General features: G+C 47.8%; 6 protein-coding genes across 6 annotated transcripts; 3 read left to right on the top strand and 3 right to left on the bottom strand.

Annotated features, from left to right (window-relative positions):
• Positions 1-1,371: 1,371 nt before the first annotated feature.
• On the bottom strand, positions 1,372-1,695 carry BJ212DRAFT_1238041 (uncharacterized protein; the record flags this gene model as incomplete). The annotated part of the gene is made up of 2 exons (XM_041329560.1): positions 1,372-1,550; positions 1,611-1,695. Coding segments are annotated over 2 exons (264 nt in total), but the record flags the coding sequence as incomplete, so codon positions are not given.
• Positions 1,696-1,764: 69 nt separating this feature from the next.
• On the bottom strand, positions 1,765-3,533 carry BJ212DRAFT_1371974 (proline-specific peptidase). Its single transcript, XM_041336315.1, has 5 exons — positions 2,537-3,533; positions 2,458-2,513; positions 2,132-2,405; positions 2,066-2,067; positions 1,765-1,937 (listed from the first exon to the last, which is right to left on the bottom strand). Exons 1-3 carry the CDS (start codon positions 3,155-3,157, stop codon positions 2,147-2,149), a joined length of 936 nt encoding a protein of 311 aa, XP_041190460.1. The 5' UTR covers positions 3,158-3,533; the 3' UTR covers positions 1,765-1,937; positions 2,066-2,067; positions 2,132-2,146.
• Positions 3,534-6,873: 3,340 nt separating this feature from the next.
• On the top strand, positions 6,874-7,538 carry BJ212DRAFT_1301687 (uncharacterized protein; the record flags this gene model as incomplete). Its single annotated transcript, XM_041333161.1, has 2 exons — positions 6,874-6,919; positions 7,033-7,538. The coding sequence occupies 2 exons, from the start codon at positions 6,874-6,876 to the stop codon at positions 7,536-7,538; spliced, it is 552 nt and encodes a 183-aa protein (XP_041190461.1).
• Positions 7,539-7,940: 402 nt separating this feature from the next.
• On the bottom strand, positions 7,941-8,705 carry BJ212DRAFT_1301688 (uncharacterized protein; the record flags this gene model as incomplete). The annotated part of the gene is made up of 2 exons (XM_041333162.1): positions 7,941-8,167; positions 8,570-8,705. The coding sequence occupies 2 exons, from the start codon at positions 8,703-8,705 to the stop codon at positions 7,941-7,943; spliced, it is 363 nt and encodes a 120-aa protein (XP_041190462.1).
• Positions 8,706-10,934: 2,229 nt separating this feature from the next.
• BJ212DRAFT_1483356 (uncharacterized protein) lies at positions 10,935-12,112 on the top strand (the record flags this gene model as incomplete). Its single annotated transcript, XM_041340600.1, has 4 exons — positions 10,935-11,315; positions 11,368-11,458; positions 11,519-11,844; positions 11,897-12,112. 4 exons carry the CDS (start codon positions 10,935-10,937, stop codon positions 12,110-12,112), a joined length of 1,014 nt encoding a protein of 337 aa, XP_041190463.1.
• An 894-nt stretch (positions 12,113-13,006) lies between these two features.
• Positions 13,007-13,351, top strand: BJ212DRAFT_1277241 (uncharacterized protein; the record flags this gene model as incomplete). The annotated part of the gene is made up of 1 exon (XM_041331346.1): positions 13,007-13,351. A coding segment is annotated over one exon (345 nt), but the record flags the coding sequence as incomplete, so codon positions are not given.
• Positions 13,352-15,970: the final 2,619 nt, after the last annotated feature.

The raw sequence follows: 15,970 nt of genomic DNA on the forward strand, positions 1-15,970 counted from the left end.
AGGATTTTGATTGCTGGCAGGGTCGTCTGCACTGGGGATGGGGTTCGGGAGGGGATTATTGGCAGTGTTGTTGATGTTGGCGCCTGGGATATTATCAGTGTTCGATGGTTGAGACCAGTCTACGAGAGGTTGGGGATCGGCAATCGTAGACGTCGTGGCTGGAGCGTCAGGAGGGGCGGGTGTCTGAGAGGGGTTCTCGGATGGGTTTTGAGACGGTACATTGGATTGTCCTAGTGCAGACAGAGGCTGAGACGCAATGCCTGACTGGATGGCGAACTCATTCCCAGTACATTCCACTGTAAACCCACCCACAAAAGCTTCGGGTGCAGTCATCTCGGTAGAAAGTCCGCCTACGAAAGCTGCTCTTCCAGTACCCGACAGAGACTCTGACATACCGCCGAGGATGGGCTCAGTTCTTGCGCTTTCCCCTATGATCGAACCCACTACCGATTCACCGTCATTATCAGTATACCTGAGCATTGAAGGTCCAGGGCCTGAGCTCATGCGGCGGTGTCCCGTCACTGCGCTAGGCCGGTGCTGTTCTTGTCCGACAGTTGGATGCTCCCACTCAGTCGTGCTTGCCTGATGCTGAGTAGCATCAATTCCAACGTCCAACCTGACCTTGTCGCCGCGCGCGCGGTTCAATATACTCTTTGCACCAAATAGGGAGAGGACGCTGCCTATGACAGATGCGGGCCGTGATTCCGGCAGTGGCACCTGGTGAGCGGCGATTGTAGGGAGGGAGCTAATATGCATGCGAGGTGTTGGGGAGACAACCTCGACGTTTGCGGTGATGGTTTGGCCTTCAGATGTAGGTGGAAGAATGTCGAGTACACTTAGCTCTGGGCCCTGCCCTTGTTCTGGCGAATGTGAAGACACACTGACGTGCACCCAGCTGTCATTATGGATAGTTATAGGGTCGTGTCTCGAAGGTCCAGTGTCGGAGAGGTGCGAAATATGTTGAGAGTGCAGGTCTACGGGTGGAAGACATGCGGGATCGACTGTGGTTGATATGAATGCTGGGGATGGACCTGGAATGACTTCGCGTACGCGACTAAGCTCAGAGTTCGTCTCGGAAAGGGCAGGACGGCCAGGGTACGTCCCAGGTGGCATGCGCCTTTTGTGTATTTGTTGGGAGGGTGAAGCGGGAGGTGCAGCGCGGGTGCTCGAAACAACAGATGATGGTGGAGCACGTTTAAACAAGCCTCGCACGGGATTATCGATGGAAATCTTCGGTACTCGCAAGTCATTCTTGACCTTCCATCGCGGCATGGCCTTCATTATAGCTCTCACCTCCCTCCTCAGTGCCTTATATACACTCTTAAGTCCTGTATCGCGCCATATTCCAGGAGTGACGTCTGCAAGGAGGAGCCCGACCGGCGTCCATGCACATGTGAGGGCAAAGCGAGAAAGTGAGTATGATAAGTAAATGTCAATTGCCATGCGCGTAGCAAGGGCGAGGTATGGGTCTTTCGACTTCGATCGAGAACGGGTATGCTTCGAGAGGAAGTGCGAGAGCACGACGCCCTCCCAGAGTCCGATGAGTATGCCTTGCAACAAAGTTAATTAGATATACTTGAAAAAAAAATTAAAGACTGCTCGAAACAAACCTATGAGTTTGTGATCTTTTCCAGTAGCAATGTCGAGCACGACACGCAGAGCAACACCTGCCCCAATTGAAAGTATGTTTTCCATGTCTTTTGTAAATGCATAAAGTTAGTACAAGTGCTGTATCGATATCATTTATTCCTATTGTGCGTTCGGCAAATCCCGTACACCAACGTTCACTTCATGCATATCATCCTATCTCAGTCAGATATTCCAGTTTGCCACTTCGGTTTTCACGCACTAGAAATTCTAACTATAAAAATTGATGGAGAAATGAGACTGAGGCGAGACAGTGCCAAAGTCATATTATGGCCAAATGACTGAGCAATTGTACCGGTAAGTCTAGACGGTCTAGTATCTCCAGGTTCTCCTGGAGGTACACATACAGGCGGCGGCCCTCTATCAGGTTTCAGCGCGTGTCCTTTATCTAAGACAGGATTGAGATCCTTTGCTGAGGCGGTGGAAGGAGGAAATCACTGTAGTCATTTCATTCCCATGCCTTAATTGAAGCTTAGATATATTTTACAGGATTAACTATTCAAGGATACGTCAGAAAATCAGCCACTACTTGAAAGTATCTCGCCTGGTCTTCCTCCTCCAAGAATGGCATGTGGCGCTGCGAGAACTGCACCCACTTCACATGCGGGATTCTGTGGAAGAAAGGACTGACACAGACGTCCTGCGCTTCGTCCAGGACACCGTTGGTGAGCAGAGTAGGAGTTGTTATGGTGTGAATCTGATCTAAACATGACCATGACTTCAGGGTGCCCGTAATGGTGAACTCTGACGGTCCAATCCTGGCAACAATGATCAATACATGTCGAAAAGGTACGTCGAGACACCACCTACATCGTATGATACACAGTAGGATTTTGCATCATAGCTCCAAAGGACGTCTCCATCACCTTTGGCCAGGGGGCTTGCAAACATGCTTTTCATAGAAGATCCCCATCATTTGTTGATATTCAGGGCTATCCGTTGTCCCCTCTTTCTCGTGCTTTTCAATCGTCTCCCTCACACCTGCTGGCAGCGCATTCAGCAGCTGGCCAGTGCTTTTTTCCCACAATTCCATGGACGGGGCTCCCCCAGTGAGGATGAGATGTTTGAGGCCCACAGGGTGTCTGTGGCTGGCATAGTGCGCTCCTAACATCGCTCCCCATGAGTGACCTAGAAGAGCAAAGCCATTCTGCACACTGAAGTGGGCAAGAAGGTTGTCCAGCTCATCCATGAACAGATCGACTGTCCAAAACTCTTTGGGCTTCTCCGCCACGCCTTCAAAAATGGACTTGCCAATGCCGATCTGGTCGTAAAAGATGACAGGAATGTTGCATTTGTTTTGAATTTCAACGAGAGGTGTCATATACTCATGCGAGACGCCAGGGCCGCCGTGCAGCACGATGAGAGGGTGTGCACCCGAAGCGAGATCCCCGACGATCTTATACCAAGTCTGGTACGTATCGTCACCGACTTTGAAATCTACTTTGCCTGTAACTTCAGTCATTGGAAGTTTAATGTATGGGGCGCTTTTGAAGAGGGAGCTAGCAACCATCAGGGCGCAACCCTTTATACGAGAGAAGGGTGTTTCAACGTTCAAGCTGGACTATTCCGGCTGTTTGTCCGTCACTCAAAATGAAATGGCGGTGTTTAGAGGTTGATCATCATATCAGTCGTACTAGCGTTGTATATGATTATTCGAGGAATGACGTAGCAATACTTGTTTTCGAATTGGACTTGGAAAATATGTTCATCCAAAACGCCAAACACGCAAGTGCGGCGATCAGCACGGAAGAGCGACTTGAAGCTTCGGACTAGGCCGTGACCCGATATAATGTGCTACAGAGGTTGATGCTTGGATGAAATAGGCGCTCAACGGATGGTGTATGCATGTGAGCATCGTGGGCTCGGAGTTAGAGCATGTAGTTTTGCCAGCCAATCAAAACCGTCCATCATTCCTTGGTGATTCGAGTAGCTTCTAAACCTGAATCTTCCCATAATAATTAGGTTTGAAGTTTCCACGATGGTCCATCGGTTTGGACTGATACTGATACAGCGGGGGTAAGATATCTGGTATCAGAACTATGACCTCATGCACTGCTTCAAACGTTCAGAACCTGATACACACTGAAATGGACTCACGGAGTGAGCACGCCGTTTTTAATGAACTTTCACCGCTCACACGGTCAGTATTTTGCTTAATGGAGTCATTTAGTGCTTATGATGAATCCTATCAGAGTCCACACCTATCGCACGACGGGCGCCCAACTGCTGGACCTCAAACCTTGGTACTCAGCCGGGTCCCGGCAGGGCGCACCATGATAATCAGGTCCGGACCCCCATGTTTGATTTCCTCCCCCTGCACTTTTAAAGTTTGAGTCGAAACCATGATCAGTACGTAAGTCGCGTGCAGGACTCGGAGACTAACTGCATGACCAAGTAAATCGGACGACAGTGTGGTGATTAACTTACCTGTCCTGTAAATGCAAACTCCAGCGGGCAGTTCGATGGGGACTTCGAGCAGCGTCAACAAATATTGCTACTCCTAGGCGTCGGCATCGCAAGGCATGCGGCTGCCATCCCAAGTCGCACGATGTACGGTATTAAAGACAATCCCTCGAGAGCATTGGATGCAGCATGACCTGGTGTTAGTACTGCACGAGGGTACAATTACTGTTGTAAGGTACACTCAGTACAGTATGTACACACCAGCTGGTGCTGCATATTCAATAGGCATGTCTTGCAAGAAAATGATTCGACTTGGAGTCGGGGGCTGGCGCGGCCGAGCAGCCGTTATGATACATGTATACAATGGTACGTATTGTCATCAAGTACAGTCTCAGTAGTAATATACTGATTTCAAGTTGTTGTCGAGGAAGGTTACCGTCACTACATCATATACGAGATGGTCGTCTCGTCTGCTGTTCCAATATTCTTTACATCAACTTTCAACCTTCCCGCCACTGCATTATTAAGAAGGCTTTAAAAGCATCCCCGTGCTTCATTTACTAGAGGTTTGTTATCCATGTCCCACACCGTCGCCGGGATCTACTCATAGGTTAAACCATCCACGTCGTCACTAAGCTCAGCATGGTGGCATTTCGAGACAGGGACTGCTGCTGTGAATTGCGCAAAAGCCACAGACAGGAGTAAGACGTAGAAGCTGATGTTGAGCACGCTCATGGTATTGAACGATACTGTCCGCTAAGACTCGCTGGTTAAGATGCCTTGTTTTATGCCAGATGGAGATCGGTACTTGGGCCCTTTTAAACATTAGCTCCTTGAGAGGGGGGAGTGCGTTGATTTAAAATTCAGGGGTAGTTTTTCTGAAATGCACCAAGTCGCACGATATACGGTACCAACGGTGGTAGTGAGAAAATCTCTTCCTCCTTGGTTCACAGCGTTCTTGATTGCGCGAACGTTTTAAAGACACTTCACCTGCATGTCTAAAACGACCTGCGGGGGCGGACCGGTGGGGGCACGCCTCATATCAAGGCATTCACGGACCTAGAGGCGTGGCGGGACACAGGCTCCCTAAGTTAGATTGTATTGTCTTACACAGGATCATACTCTCAAATGAACATTCACGTATAGAGGATAGCGTATCAACTTAATTCCGATGCTCCTTCCACACCTTCTATGATTGTTATCAAATACAGTCTTAGTAGTATAATTCCTCGCCACTCACTCAGACAATACACTGGCGTTACTGTCACTATATGTACTAGTATATGGTGATCATATACAGGATGACCGTCTCGTCTGCTGTTCCAATATTCATTACACCGACTTTTAACCCCCCCGCTGCATTGAGGCTCTAAAAGCATCCCCGTGCTTCCATTGCTAGAGGTTTGTTAGCCATGTCCCACACCGTCGCCGGGATCTACTCACAGGTTAAACCATCTACGTCGTCACCGGTTTCAACACAGCCCCCGCCGACTGCTGCTGGGATTTGCGCGAAGGTCGCAAACAAGAATACGACGTAGAAGCTAATGTTGAGCACGCTCATGGTATTGAATGATACTGTTAGATAAGGCTCGCTGGTTAAGATGCGTTGTCTTGTGCCAGATGAGATTGGTATTTGGGCTCTTTTAAACACCAGCTCGGGTCGCCTAAATGAAGTGTGTTGGTTTGAAATTCAGGGATAGTCTTTCCTTGTATTCCTGTTAAAGGTCAGATGGAACTCGGCGCTCATATTTAGTGCACAGCGGTTGACTGACACGGACTTGCCATGGCTGTACTAATTGCCTAGCGGTAAATGTTTATGTTTCTAGAACTGCAAACGACTGAAGGCCGGCGTGACAGCACTTCCAGATTTGTACTGTTTTTGGAGTGGTATCCAATAACATGTCTTGAAGGGCTTTGATCGAAATGGTCAGCGACCGTCGCAAATTGACTTTGAACTACTTACATAAACATGTCCGCGTGATTCAGGCTGATCAGGCTGGTCCCAACAGGTGGATTAGGACACCATATGATAGTACTCCCTGACGTCTCGTCTCTCCTCGTTCAGAGCAAGTGCTTCGAGGTTCGGAGCCCTGAGCGGTCGACCGTATCTGACTGTATGAGTTATTCTGTCAACACCACAGGGGTTTCTACGAACGAAATTGAATTCTACATTTGATTCATAAAGATAGGCGCATCCCACGGTCCGGAAGCCATGAATCAAGATAATTTGTCTAGCTCAGCTGCTCACCTGTCATATTGACTCGTCAGAAAGAGATACCATAACATTACCTTACGGTACCGGTACATCTTTCAGGATGACGGGGATCATAACAGCAACCATGTCGCCACATGGGTGAGTGAGGTAGAACCTAAAAGCAGTTCGTGATGTACATTTCTGTCGGCGGTTTGGGTGCCCAATACGCATCAGCAATAATCCATTGATTAGGCCAGGATCATGATGTGATGATTGTGTGGCCATGCGACCATGCGGATGGTATGAAGAAGGAGCTACTGTCTTCCTTCTATCAAGATATGACAACTAGCGTCACCCACCCTGCTTCGTGACCATGCGGCAATTCATTCTCTGACCCGGACTGGTGCAATATACGAGACGTGCAGATCGAAGCTAAAACAAAAGAACAAGTTTGATTGTGATGGGTCCATATAATCGTGTAACTCTAGCTTGCCTGCAGCAGGGTAAAATATTTTAGGGCTATGGCAAACTCGCTGGCTGTGCTAATCATATATCAGCAGGGCTTCTGGACTTAGTTACTATAACAATCAAGAACTTGCGTTAGTACCTGCAGGCAATCGGTATCCATGATGTCTCGCGGGGAACTAGCGGTTGGATGGATATTCGGGATGCTTAGTATACTTGTCACCGTGTGGCACGCTCGCGTCCAACTGCAACCGGTACAGCATCGCGAGTACCTCCCATACGTGTTGATGCAAAAACATGATGGACTGACCTCGTCATTTCAGAATCTATAGAATACACTTACGCTGGCGATGATTATCCATGGGAATTTCCTGTCGATCTCACGCATGAGGCCGTCGCGATAACTCTTCACGAGAGTGTGCATTTTGCTCTGAACGCATCTGACACAGAATCTCAACTGGAGTGGGAGCATATCCCAACCTGGCCGAAAATAGTTGGTCGCACCCATCTAGGACCAGAGCACCGAGTTTTCGTGCTGGTCTTCGGACATCAACTTCACTGTTTATGGATCCTGCAACAAGCTCTCCTCGACTACAACCGTGACCAACCCCAGGTCACATACCATCACACACATCACTGTCTCAATTATCTTCGGCAGACTCTTATGTGTGACCCTGCGCATACGCTGGAAATGGGAGACTTTCTGAGCGTCGATTACGAGAAGGACAGAATCGGGGACACATTAGTATGCAGAGACTGGGGCAAGGCAAATTCTGTACTTGAAGAGTACCACGAGAAGTGGCTGCAGTGGATGGCGCATTGGGATTAAACTGACACGCTACTTCGTACGCTTCAATTCGTTTTCACTGAGTGCGTCTGCGGAACTATGTATTATTTTACTGAGTGGTTCAATGGCGGTGCTAGGTTTTAAATGCGTTCATTTTCAAATTGGAGCCTGTTTAATACAATAAAATCGACCAGTCTTTAGTGCTGCCTTATATCACCAAGTTGTGCAACCAAAGTTGTTGCCAGTTCAGACGAAGGCTCCTATAAATTACTTAAGTGTCTTCCCGAAATGTTATTTTTTGCAATTTATTCAAGACAGGATAATCCTTCCAGCCTATCCTGCGCTGTACTCGTGGAAGGAGGAAATCGCTGGTAATATGGTCATTCCATTCCCATGCATTCAATCTTAGTTATACTTAACAAGGATACGTCAGAAATTCAGCCACTACTTGAAAATATCTTGCCTGATCCTCCCCAAGAATAGTATGCGACGCTGCGAGAGCCGCGCCCGCTTCACATGTGGGATTCTGTAGAAGAAAAAACCGATGCAGACGTCCTGCGCTTCCTCAATGACCCCGTTGGCGAGGAGAGTGGAACTATGATTGTGTAGATCTGATCCAGACACAACCATGACTTCAGCGTACCCGTAATGGTAAACTCTGACGGTCCAACCTTGGTAACAATAATTGGCACATGTTATAAAGGTTCGTCGAGACATCCATCACCTACATCGTGCATGTTACACAGTGGGATTTTGCGACACGGCTGCAAAAAACGTTTCCAACTCTTTTGGCCAGGGGGTCTTACAAACATACCTTTCATAGAAGATCACCATCATTAGATGATATTCAGGACTATCCGGTGTCCCCTCTTTCTCGTGCTTCTCATTCGTCTGCCTCACATCTGCTGGCAGCGCATTCAGCAACTGGCTGGTGCTTTTTCCCACAATGCCATGGATGGGGCTACGCCAGTGAGGACGAGATGTTTGAGACCCAGTGTGTCAGTAGCTGGCATGATCCGTTCCTAACATCACTCCCTAGCAGTGACCCAGAAGAGCATAGCCATTCTGCACACCAAAGCGGACAAGAAGGTTGCCCAGCTTATCCATAAACAGATCGACTGTCCAGAACCCTTTGGGCTTCTCCACCACACCTTGAAAAATGGACTTGCCAATGCCGATTGGTCGTAAAAGATGACGGGAATGTTGCATTTGTTGTGAATTTCAGCGAGAGGTCGTATACTCATGCGAGACGCCAGGGCCGCCGTGTAGCACGATGAGAGGGTGTGCACCCGAAGCGAGATCCCCGACGATCTTATACTAAGTCTGGTACGTGTCATCACCGACTTTGAAGTCTACTTTGGCTGTAACTTCAGTCATTGGAAGCTAACATATGGAGCGCGTCGGGGGAGCGAACTGACGTCCAGATGAGACTTGATCAAGATTTATACACGATGAGGGCAGACGCGTTCGGAAACCACAATATTAGGACCAACTTGAAACGTTCAACTTGAATTATCTCGCGACTGTTTCATGCATCGTCCAAGGGCCAAGATGAAACGGCGGTGTTTGGTTGGTTGCAATCGGGAATCGATGCTGTACTATGAGGTAAGTTCCTCACCAGGGTATGGCACTGGTAAGGCTTACCGGTACGTACCCCGCCGGTGGTACGGTACAGGTACCTGGTACCTGTGATCGGCTGACACGGGTATGGGTATGAAGACCTGTAAAGCTTCTAAGAGGTACCGTCAGATCTCCCTGAACATTTTCAGACATCCAACTCCGTGAGATCACAGATAGAACGCTTGAAACGCACGCTGAGCGTGATTCTCGTTAACGTTTAGGCGGCTCCCCAAATCGACTGTGGCAATATCTTGTGTAAGCGTTTATGTAAGCTTTGCGTCGACCTCTCAGAGTCTCAGAGTCTCAGCTGATCCTTTCATGTGTCGTTTTTCCAGTCTCCACTTTCTTTTAATCTCAGTTTTCTCTCGTTCTCTTGCCCACCTAGACACCTGACACAGCATCTGACGGCAGTGACTTGGACGGTGAGATACTATAATCAAATCCGTTTGGCTGCGAGCTGAACGGCTCGACTTGCAGCTTGATCCAAAACGCGGATATTTGGTTGAGAACCTCAAGACAGTTGAACTTCACTGCGAGTACACAAGAGCGACTGTACACAGATATTGTCAGTAGTGAGGGCAATAGTGATTGGCTGCGATCAATATATCCATGATTTATCTCGCCAACTTCAAGTCAGTACTTATCTCCCTACATGCATTATAGTCAACGTGATCAAGATCGAAGGCGTAGTACAAAGACTTTTGTGACATTCTCCAACTGGTGCAAGACCAGTAGTCTGCATGCGGTGAAGAGAACATGACCGTTTTAACCTAGCAAAGTCCTCAGAAAACACACTGAAACGAATACCAGCCTGATGACTACCCTATTCCCGGACTTTCTGAAGAAATGACTCTGCACGCGTTCAGCAATTCTGAGCAGCTCCACATTTGGATGTTGATTGAAAATTTCCACAATCGAGAGGGACACAATGCTCGCGAATATTAGGTATGTACAAGACGAGTTTCTACATACATAAGTAAGAAAATCGTAGCTGATAAAAGACGGGTGCAGTGTGATGGAGATCATGAACGACTTGATTGTCAGCACGAGCAACCTCATACATACCGATCACAACATCACGCCGGATGTAATCAATCATTTCAAACTCAACATCAGTCGTAAAGGAGCGATTCTCGTAACAGGTAGTGAGGACATCAACAAATTGTTGACCAAGCAGCGAATGACCGAGAGAACGATCGACTTTAGGATATACGAGGGCATGGGGAGCATTAGGATGAAACGAGACGCATGCAAGAAGACTAACGAAGCCGATATGAGTGATGCAACGATCAGGGAGACGACAACGAGCGCTAAGTAGCGAAGAACAAACGAGAGAGGAGATCCGGCCAGACCAGATTATCGCGACGACAGGAGCCGGAGAGAAGTTAATTGATACAGGTAGCTACGAATGTGCCACGTCCTGGTGTGTCTGTTCGGGCTACTAGATACCAGTTACGAAGGAAGACAGCAATCGCAAGAAGCCAGCGGTGTCAGGATCGAAAACTGGCGCATCAGCGGTTCAGCGGCGATACGACTGCAATTGCACCTTCCTGGAATGTAGGATTCTACTATTGGCATCCTGATCAGGCACAAAATTTAATACGATCTAGGCCACATCATTTTTAATGTTCTTGAAAACACCACTCACGGTTCACCGCACGCACTTAAGGGGCCCAACAGCTGTGTGCCAAAGGACATACGTTTCAGTATTATTTAAAAAGGTGCTAACATCATGATCGTGACTCACCCCCGCCCACCCTAGATCACTATTTCCCCAGAAAGATCCGTCAAGTTATTCTGTTCATCATTTGATCCATCATGTCATCTAGTTGGACACCAGACGAATCGTCTGAAACGTTTCTCGCAGAGAAAGGCTGGTTGCAGGGTACAGTAGTCAGCGCCGTTGCATATGGCATTAACGTCGCACTGTACTTGATGTGCTTCCACCTCCTTTTCCGGCAGATGAACCGCATGAACTACAAAAAGCAACTGCCTCTCCTCATATACATCACCACAACTTTCATCTTCAGCACCTTATTTATGGCAGCGCTGGCCGATTTCACACAACTCGCATTCATTCAATATCGCGATTATCCGGGTGGTCCGAACGCATTTGAGAATAACATGTTCGGCATTCCTGTGGACAATCTTGGAAACGTCTGTGGTTTTCTAACGATGATTCTTTCAGATGGATTGGTCGTGAGTAGAAGTATTCGACGTTGAAAATGTTATCGCTAATATATCTGTGCAGGTTTGGCGTTGTATGGTGATTTACAGAGGGTGTATGGTACCAATGTGGATTATCCTGTTATTCCCTGGTCTGATGTTCGCCGCATCCATCGGTCAGTTGCTTCCTTCGAGTGTCTGTGACTGTATCGGATGCTTACCATTGTATCGGTCAGCTATGGGTATAATGTTCCTGCTTCAAGTAACTGCCAATTCCCCATATTTCTCCTCGACTAACATCAACTACACCGTTCCATATCTCACCCTCTCACTCGCACTGAACATCATCATTACGATCGCTATTGTACTTCGTCTGCTCATATATCGTCATCGCATTTCCAAAGTTCTTGGCTCTAGCTACGGCACTCAATACACGTCAATTGCCGCGATGATCATTGAATCCGCCGCTCTTTATTCCGCGTTTTCGGTGGCATTTCTGACACTCTTCCTTCGAAACAATCCTATCTCGGAGACATTTATCGAGTCGCTCACTCAGGTTCAGGTGAGCACTGGCGAATAGAGAGGAGTTCGCGTTACTTATGACATTGCCACAGATAATTGCAATGTTACTTATAGTTTTCCGAGTCGCGCAAGGAAAGAGTTGGTCTCAGGACACCATGTCCAGGGTCATGACTTCGAGGCCATCAGTGCAAGCAATCCGCATGGGTGATCTCGGGTATGGCTCAAAAACGTTCACCGGTTCCAGTGGCTTTGAGGCGCGACCGTCCTACAAGAGTAACGACCGCGAGTCAGTGGAAGCAGCTGTGTGAGCAAGGTTGCTTAGATACTGAGATAGTGGTTGCAGAGTGCCTCGGGTCAGAATTTAAAAAAAACATTGTATGTAGTATACTGGTATGGACCTCGATGATTGGATTATCTGTACCCCACAATTACTTTGAAAACAACGCATTCAACGAAACCTTGGCATTCACGTAGTTGTTCAATGGAAACACATTAATATCGACCACATAGAAGATGGCGTATCAGTGTCTGACCAGTACTGGTAAGGACCAGCCTCATCATGGGGCTGGTGCGCCCAAACCACTGATGTCCGCAGATAAGTAATTGGTAATAGATGGACTGCCTTTCAGCCTCACTATTTGGCTCTTATTACCCTGACGCTTTGCCTTCTGTTGACTTAATGGCACGTAAATCTTCCGAGCCACGCAGTGATCTGTATCCGAAGCAATCCTCCCAGGCCCCGTACCTTGTGTTGGCATCAATCGCACAGGTGACTGCTACTACTGCTTAACCGCGTTCCGCCGCCGAATTATACAGTGACTCTGATCGATCGATCGGGGAATCATGCATGCATGAGGTATCGTGGCGTACCGCCACAAGGCTAGTTTAATAATAAGCGCCAAAAGTTACCCCGATTCCCCGCAGACAATAATGAGACGACTTGTTTTTGCTTTTAGGGTGATACTCACCACAGTTGTAGGTATTGGCCTTGTCAATCTTATTGCACGAAGGCCTTGGTTATCCAACAGCAGGTCTTTCAAAGGAATTGCTCTCAGTCATGGTATTACTACTAAGCTTTTTAGCGTGTCCTACAGGCTTGACTGACGATTTCATGTATCAGATCTATCCCTTCAAGTGGAGTTCGGAGAGCCAGTATGGATGCGAGTAGACCAAACAGCACACTACCGCGCCGATACGGATGAGGGCGGGAAGAGTTTGCGAAACTCATTCCGCGCGGAGGACACACTGTTCAAATCAAAGATGAGGAGACGGGTGAAAGTCGCATTTACACAGTGACACTCTTTCACCAGCTCAAGTGCCTAGGAATCATACGTGACAACTACGCAGCAATGCGTGCCCCCTCATTGATCACTCGCCACTGCATGAATTATCTTCGCCAATCGATTTTATGTCACCCCAACATGAAAATCGAGCCGGTCGTAAATAATGTGGGGTCCGCCGTCAGGGGATACGAGACTGTCTGTCGTGACTGGACAAAAATTTATGAGGACGTGGACAAACTACATGGAATAACTTCGGATGTTTAGGGGGTTTGAACGGGTACCTGCGGACCTTGTTACCGATAGCTATACTGTGCGCGAGTTTACTGAAGTATACACAAGTATGATTGTACTTACATATACAAAACAAATGTATCTGTACAAATTGAGCGAGAACCGAGGGTAGTTAAATATGCCATGCGTATGAGAGATCATCAGATGGTTGGTTGACACCAAAACTCGGTGCTCTGGTCCAACTACTACCAACAAGTAACTAGACACGTGCGACCATCCAGATGAATCTCTGAGTCAAATTCATTGAGGTTAGAATGCACACTCTCGTGAAGACTCACTCATCGCGACGGCTTCATGCTTGAGATCGACGCTTTCCAATATTGGCAGGAGGTCACGGTACTCGCGATGGTGTTGCCAGTGGCCATGAGAATTGGATCCATGCATGTCATTGTGTAACAAGCTAGCATAACAAGTATTTGCATCCAGGTGACATTGCAAGTTCTTGATTATTAGACCCGGAGTTCGTAAGCCCAGAAATCCTGCTGATATAATTAGAATAAACAGCTGTACTTCAAGGGGTTGATTCGTATCTCAAATGCCGTGCCCTGCTGTGTCACTATATCAGATCTCGCCGGTGCTGGTTGTGAACAAAGTCGCATGTACCTCCGTTTCTAGCCTACCCTGAGCTTCTTGAACCACTTTGATACGATCATACGTGCTGGCACGATCGCCCTCGGAGGAATAATCAACCGCGTGGCTACATGATGAGAACATTCATGTGATATGCTATCGCAGCCTGTATAGCAAACCCCTGGCACGTTATGTGATTTAATGGCAACTCAGTGCTGCGGTAGTTTCCGTTATCCTGAAAGATGTAATTCAGTTTCTTCTGATACACAGGAGTCGTAGGTGCCCTGTTACCGTTCCAAAGTCGCCTTCGGTTCTCAAATGTTGAGAAGAACAAGGTACGTGCACACTGCATTATCTCACGTTCGGGAGAGGTCCGACAAGACCTCCAGCACCGCTCGGTAGGGAATTTTCTGCTTGTGTATGAGGTTAAGCACCTTGCCAACGTGCATCGGATACTGCCCACCACGCTCGACCTACAACCTCATGAAGCCTGGTGCTGCCTAGTCTCGCCTCACGCTGACTCGGCGCCAGAGCGAGGTCCCTCCCGCCACTTCCTGCTTATTTAGCCTTATTCTACTTAGTAAAAAGCATAAGACGGGAGGGGATTCAAGAAATACAAGTGAATCTGATCACTCTCTAACTAAGGAAGACGATACACAAGATGAAGAGACATGAGAAAATGCAAATAATGGAGATATATTTTTTAAAGCTTGTCCAACTTTAACGAAGGATCCTGGAACGGACAACACGTCTAAGTCGTCGTTGCTGTTTGCGAGTGTGCGGATGATGATGGCTGATGGCGATGGCACTGGCGCAGGCTCGTGTTTTGGAATACCTGGCGACTATGATGCATAAGATACGAGCAGTACAATCATCCATATCTAGGAGAGACGGGGTTGAGGCTGGAGACATTGAGATAACTCGATGACGGCGTGACCAGCGTTGTCGATGGGATAATGTAGGATGGATTTGGCAGAGGGAAGGTGGGCTTTGGCGAAGAACGACGATGATGGCTATACGAGGGCGCGGGCGCCAAATGCGCACCTTCAATCACCGGAGAAGAAACGAGGGCAGCGAAAGTGACGGACAAGTGGTGTTTGGTACGGCGGAGAGCGCATGCACTCAGTGAAAGTTGAATTGGGACTTAGATAAGCACAGATGGCAGGTGATATTCGCAAAGAGATGGGTAATGAACAATCCGAGTTATAGTGAGGTTCAGGTGGCGCCTTTCGCGTAGACGAATCGTCACTGCCATTGGCGAGCGTCACAAAGTTGTCCTGTTCGTGGTCAAGAGGTTTTTGCCGCCGCTGTTCCTACTACTCGCGTAAGTCAGGCAAATTTGCAGCTGACGAGATTTTCGAGGTCCTATCATTACGTTCTTACGCTATTCTTGTCAACATATGGGAGCCGAAGTACCCCGCATGGATGGGGAACAAGGCACTCCCTCGGAATTCGTGAAATTCGTAAGACCATGCACTCGCATCAGTAAAATTTTAATCGTAACTCAGCTGATAGATAACAATAATTTGAAATCGAAAGGAAGACTGTTATGCTGTACGTAGTCACTGACTCGGAGGGCTGATCATGTAAAAGGATGCATCTCCCAGTCTCATCTCACATAAAAACAACGCATCTCGTCTCTCGAGATCTCAACGTTCAACATTCAACCAGCGAACCTTAGTGAAAAACATCATTAACATGATTGTGCTTGATAACGTCACTGGTAGACTCAGCTTCTACATCTTGCTCGTTTCTATTGCCTTCACACAAGTCCAAATTTCAGTCAGTGCTGGCAAAGTTTCAAGCTGTAACTTGGCTGCCGAGGACTCAGATTTCAATAGGCTGAGTGCGTAGACCCTGCTGTTATGTGGAGCATAACTGACGGAGTATTAGCGGTGGACTGTTATTAAACGCTGCAGCCGGCGCTGCAGAGTCGAAAGTTGATAAAAGACCGTGAATCACCACAAAGACGCACTGCGGGAATGGCATACGTATGTGAAATATGACATGGACATCTTGTGG

Source organism: Suillus subaureus (genome assembly GCF_016647635.1).
Source record: "Suillus subaureus strain MN1 chromosome Unknown BJ212scaffold_27, whole genome shotgun sequence".
Taxonomy (NCBI): domain Eukaryota; kingdom Fungi; phylum Basidiomycota; class Agaricomycetes; order Boletales; family Suillaceae; genus Suillus; species Suillus subaureus.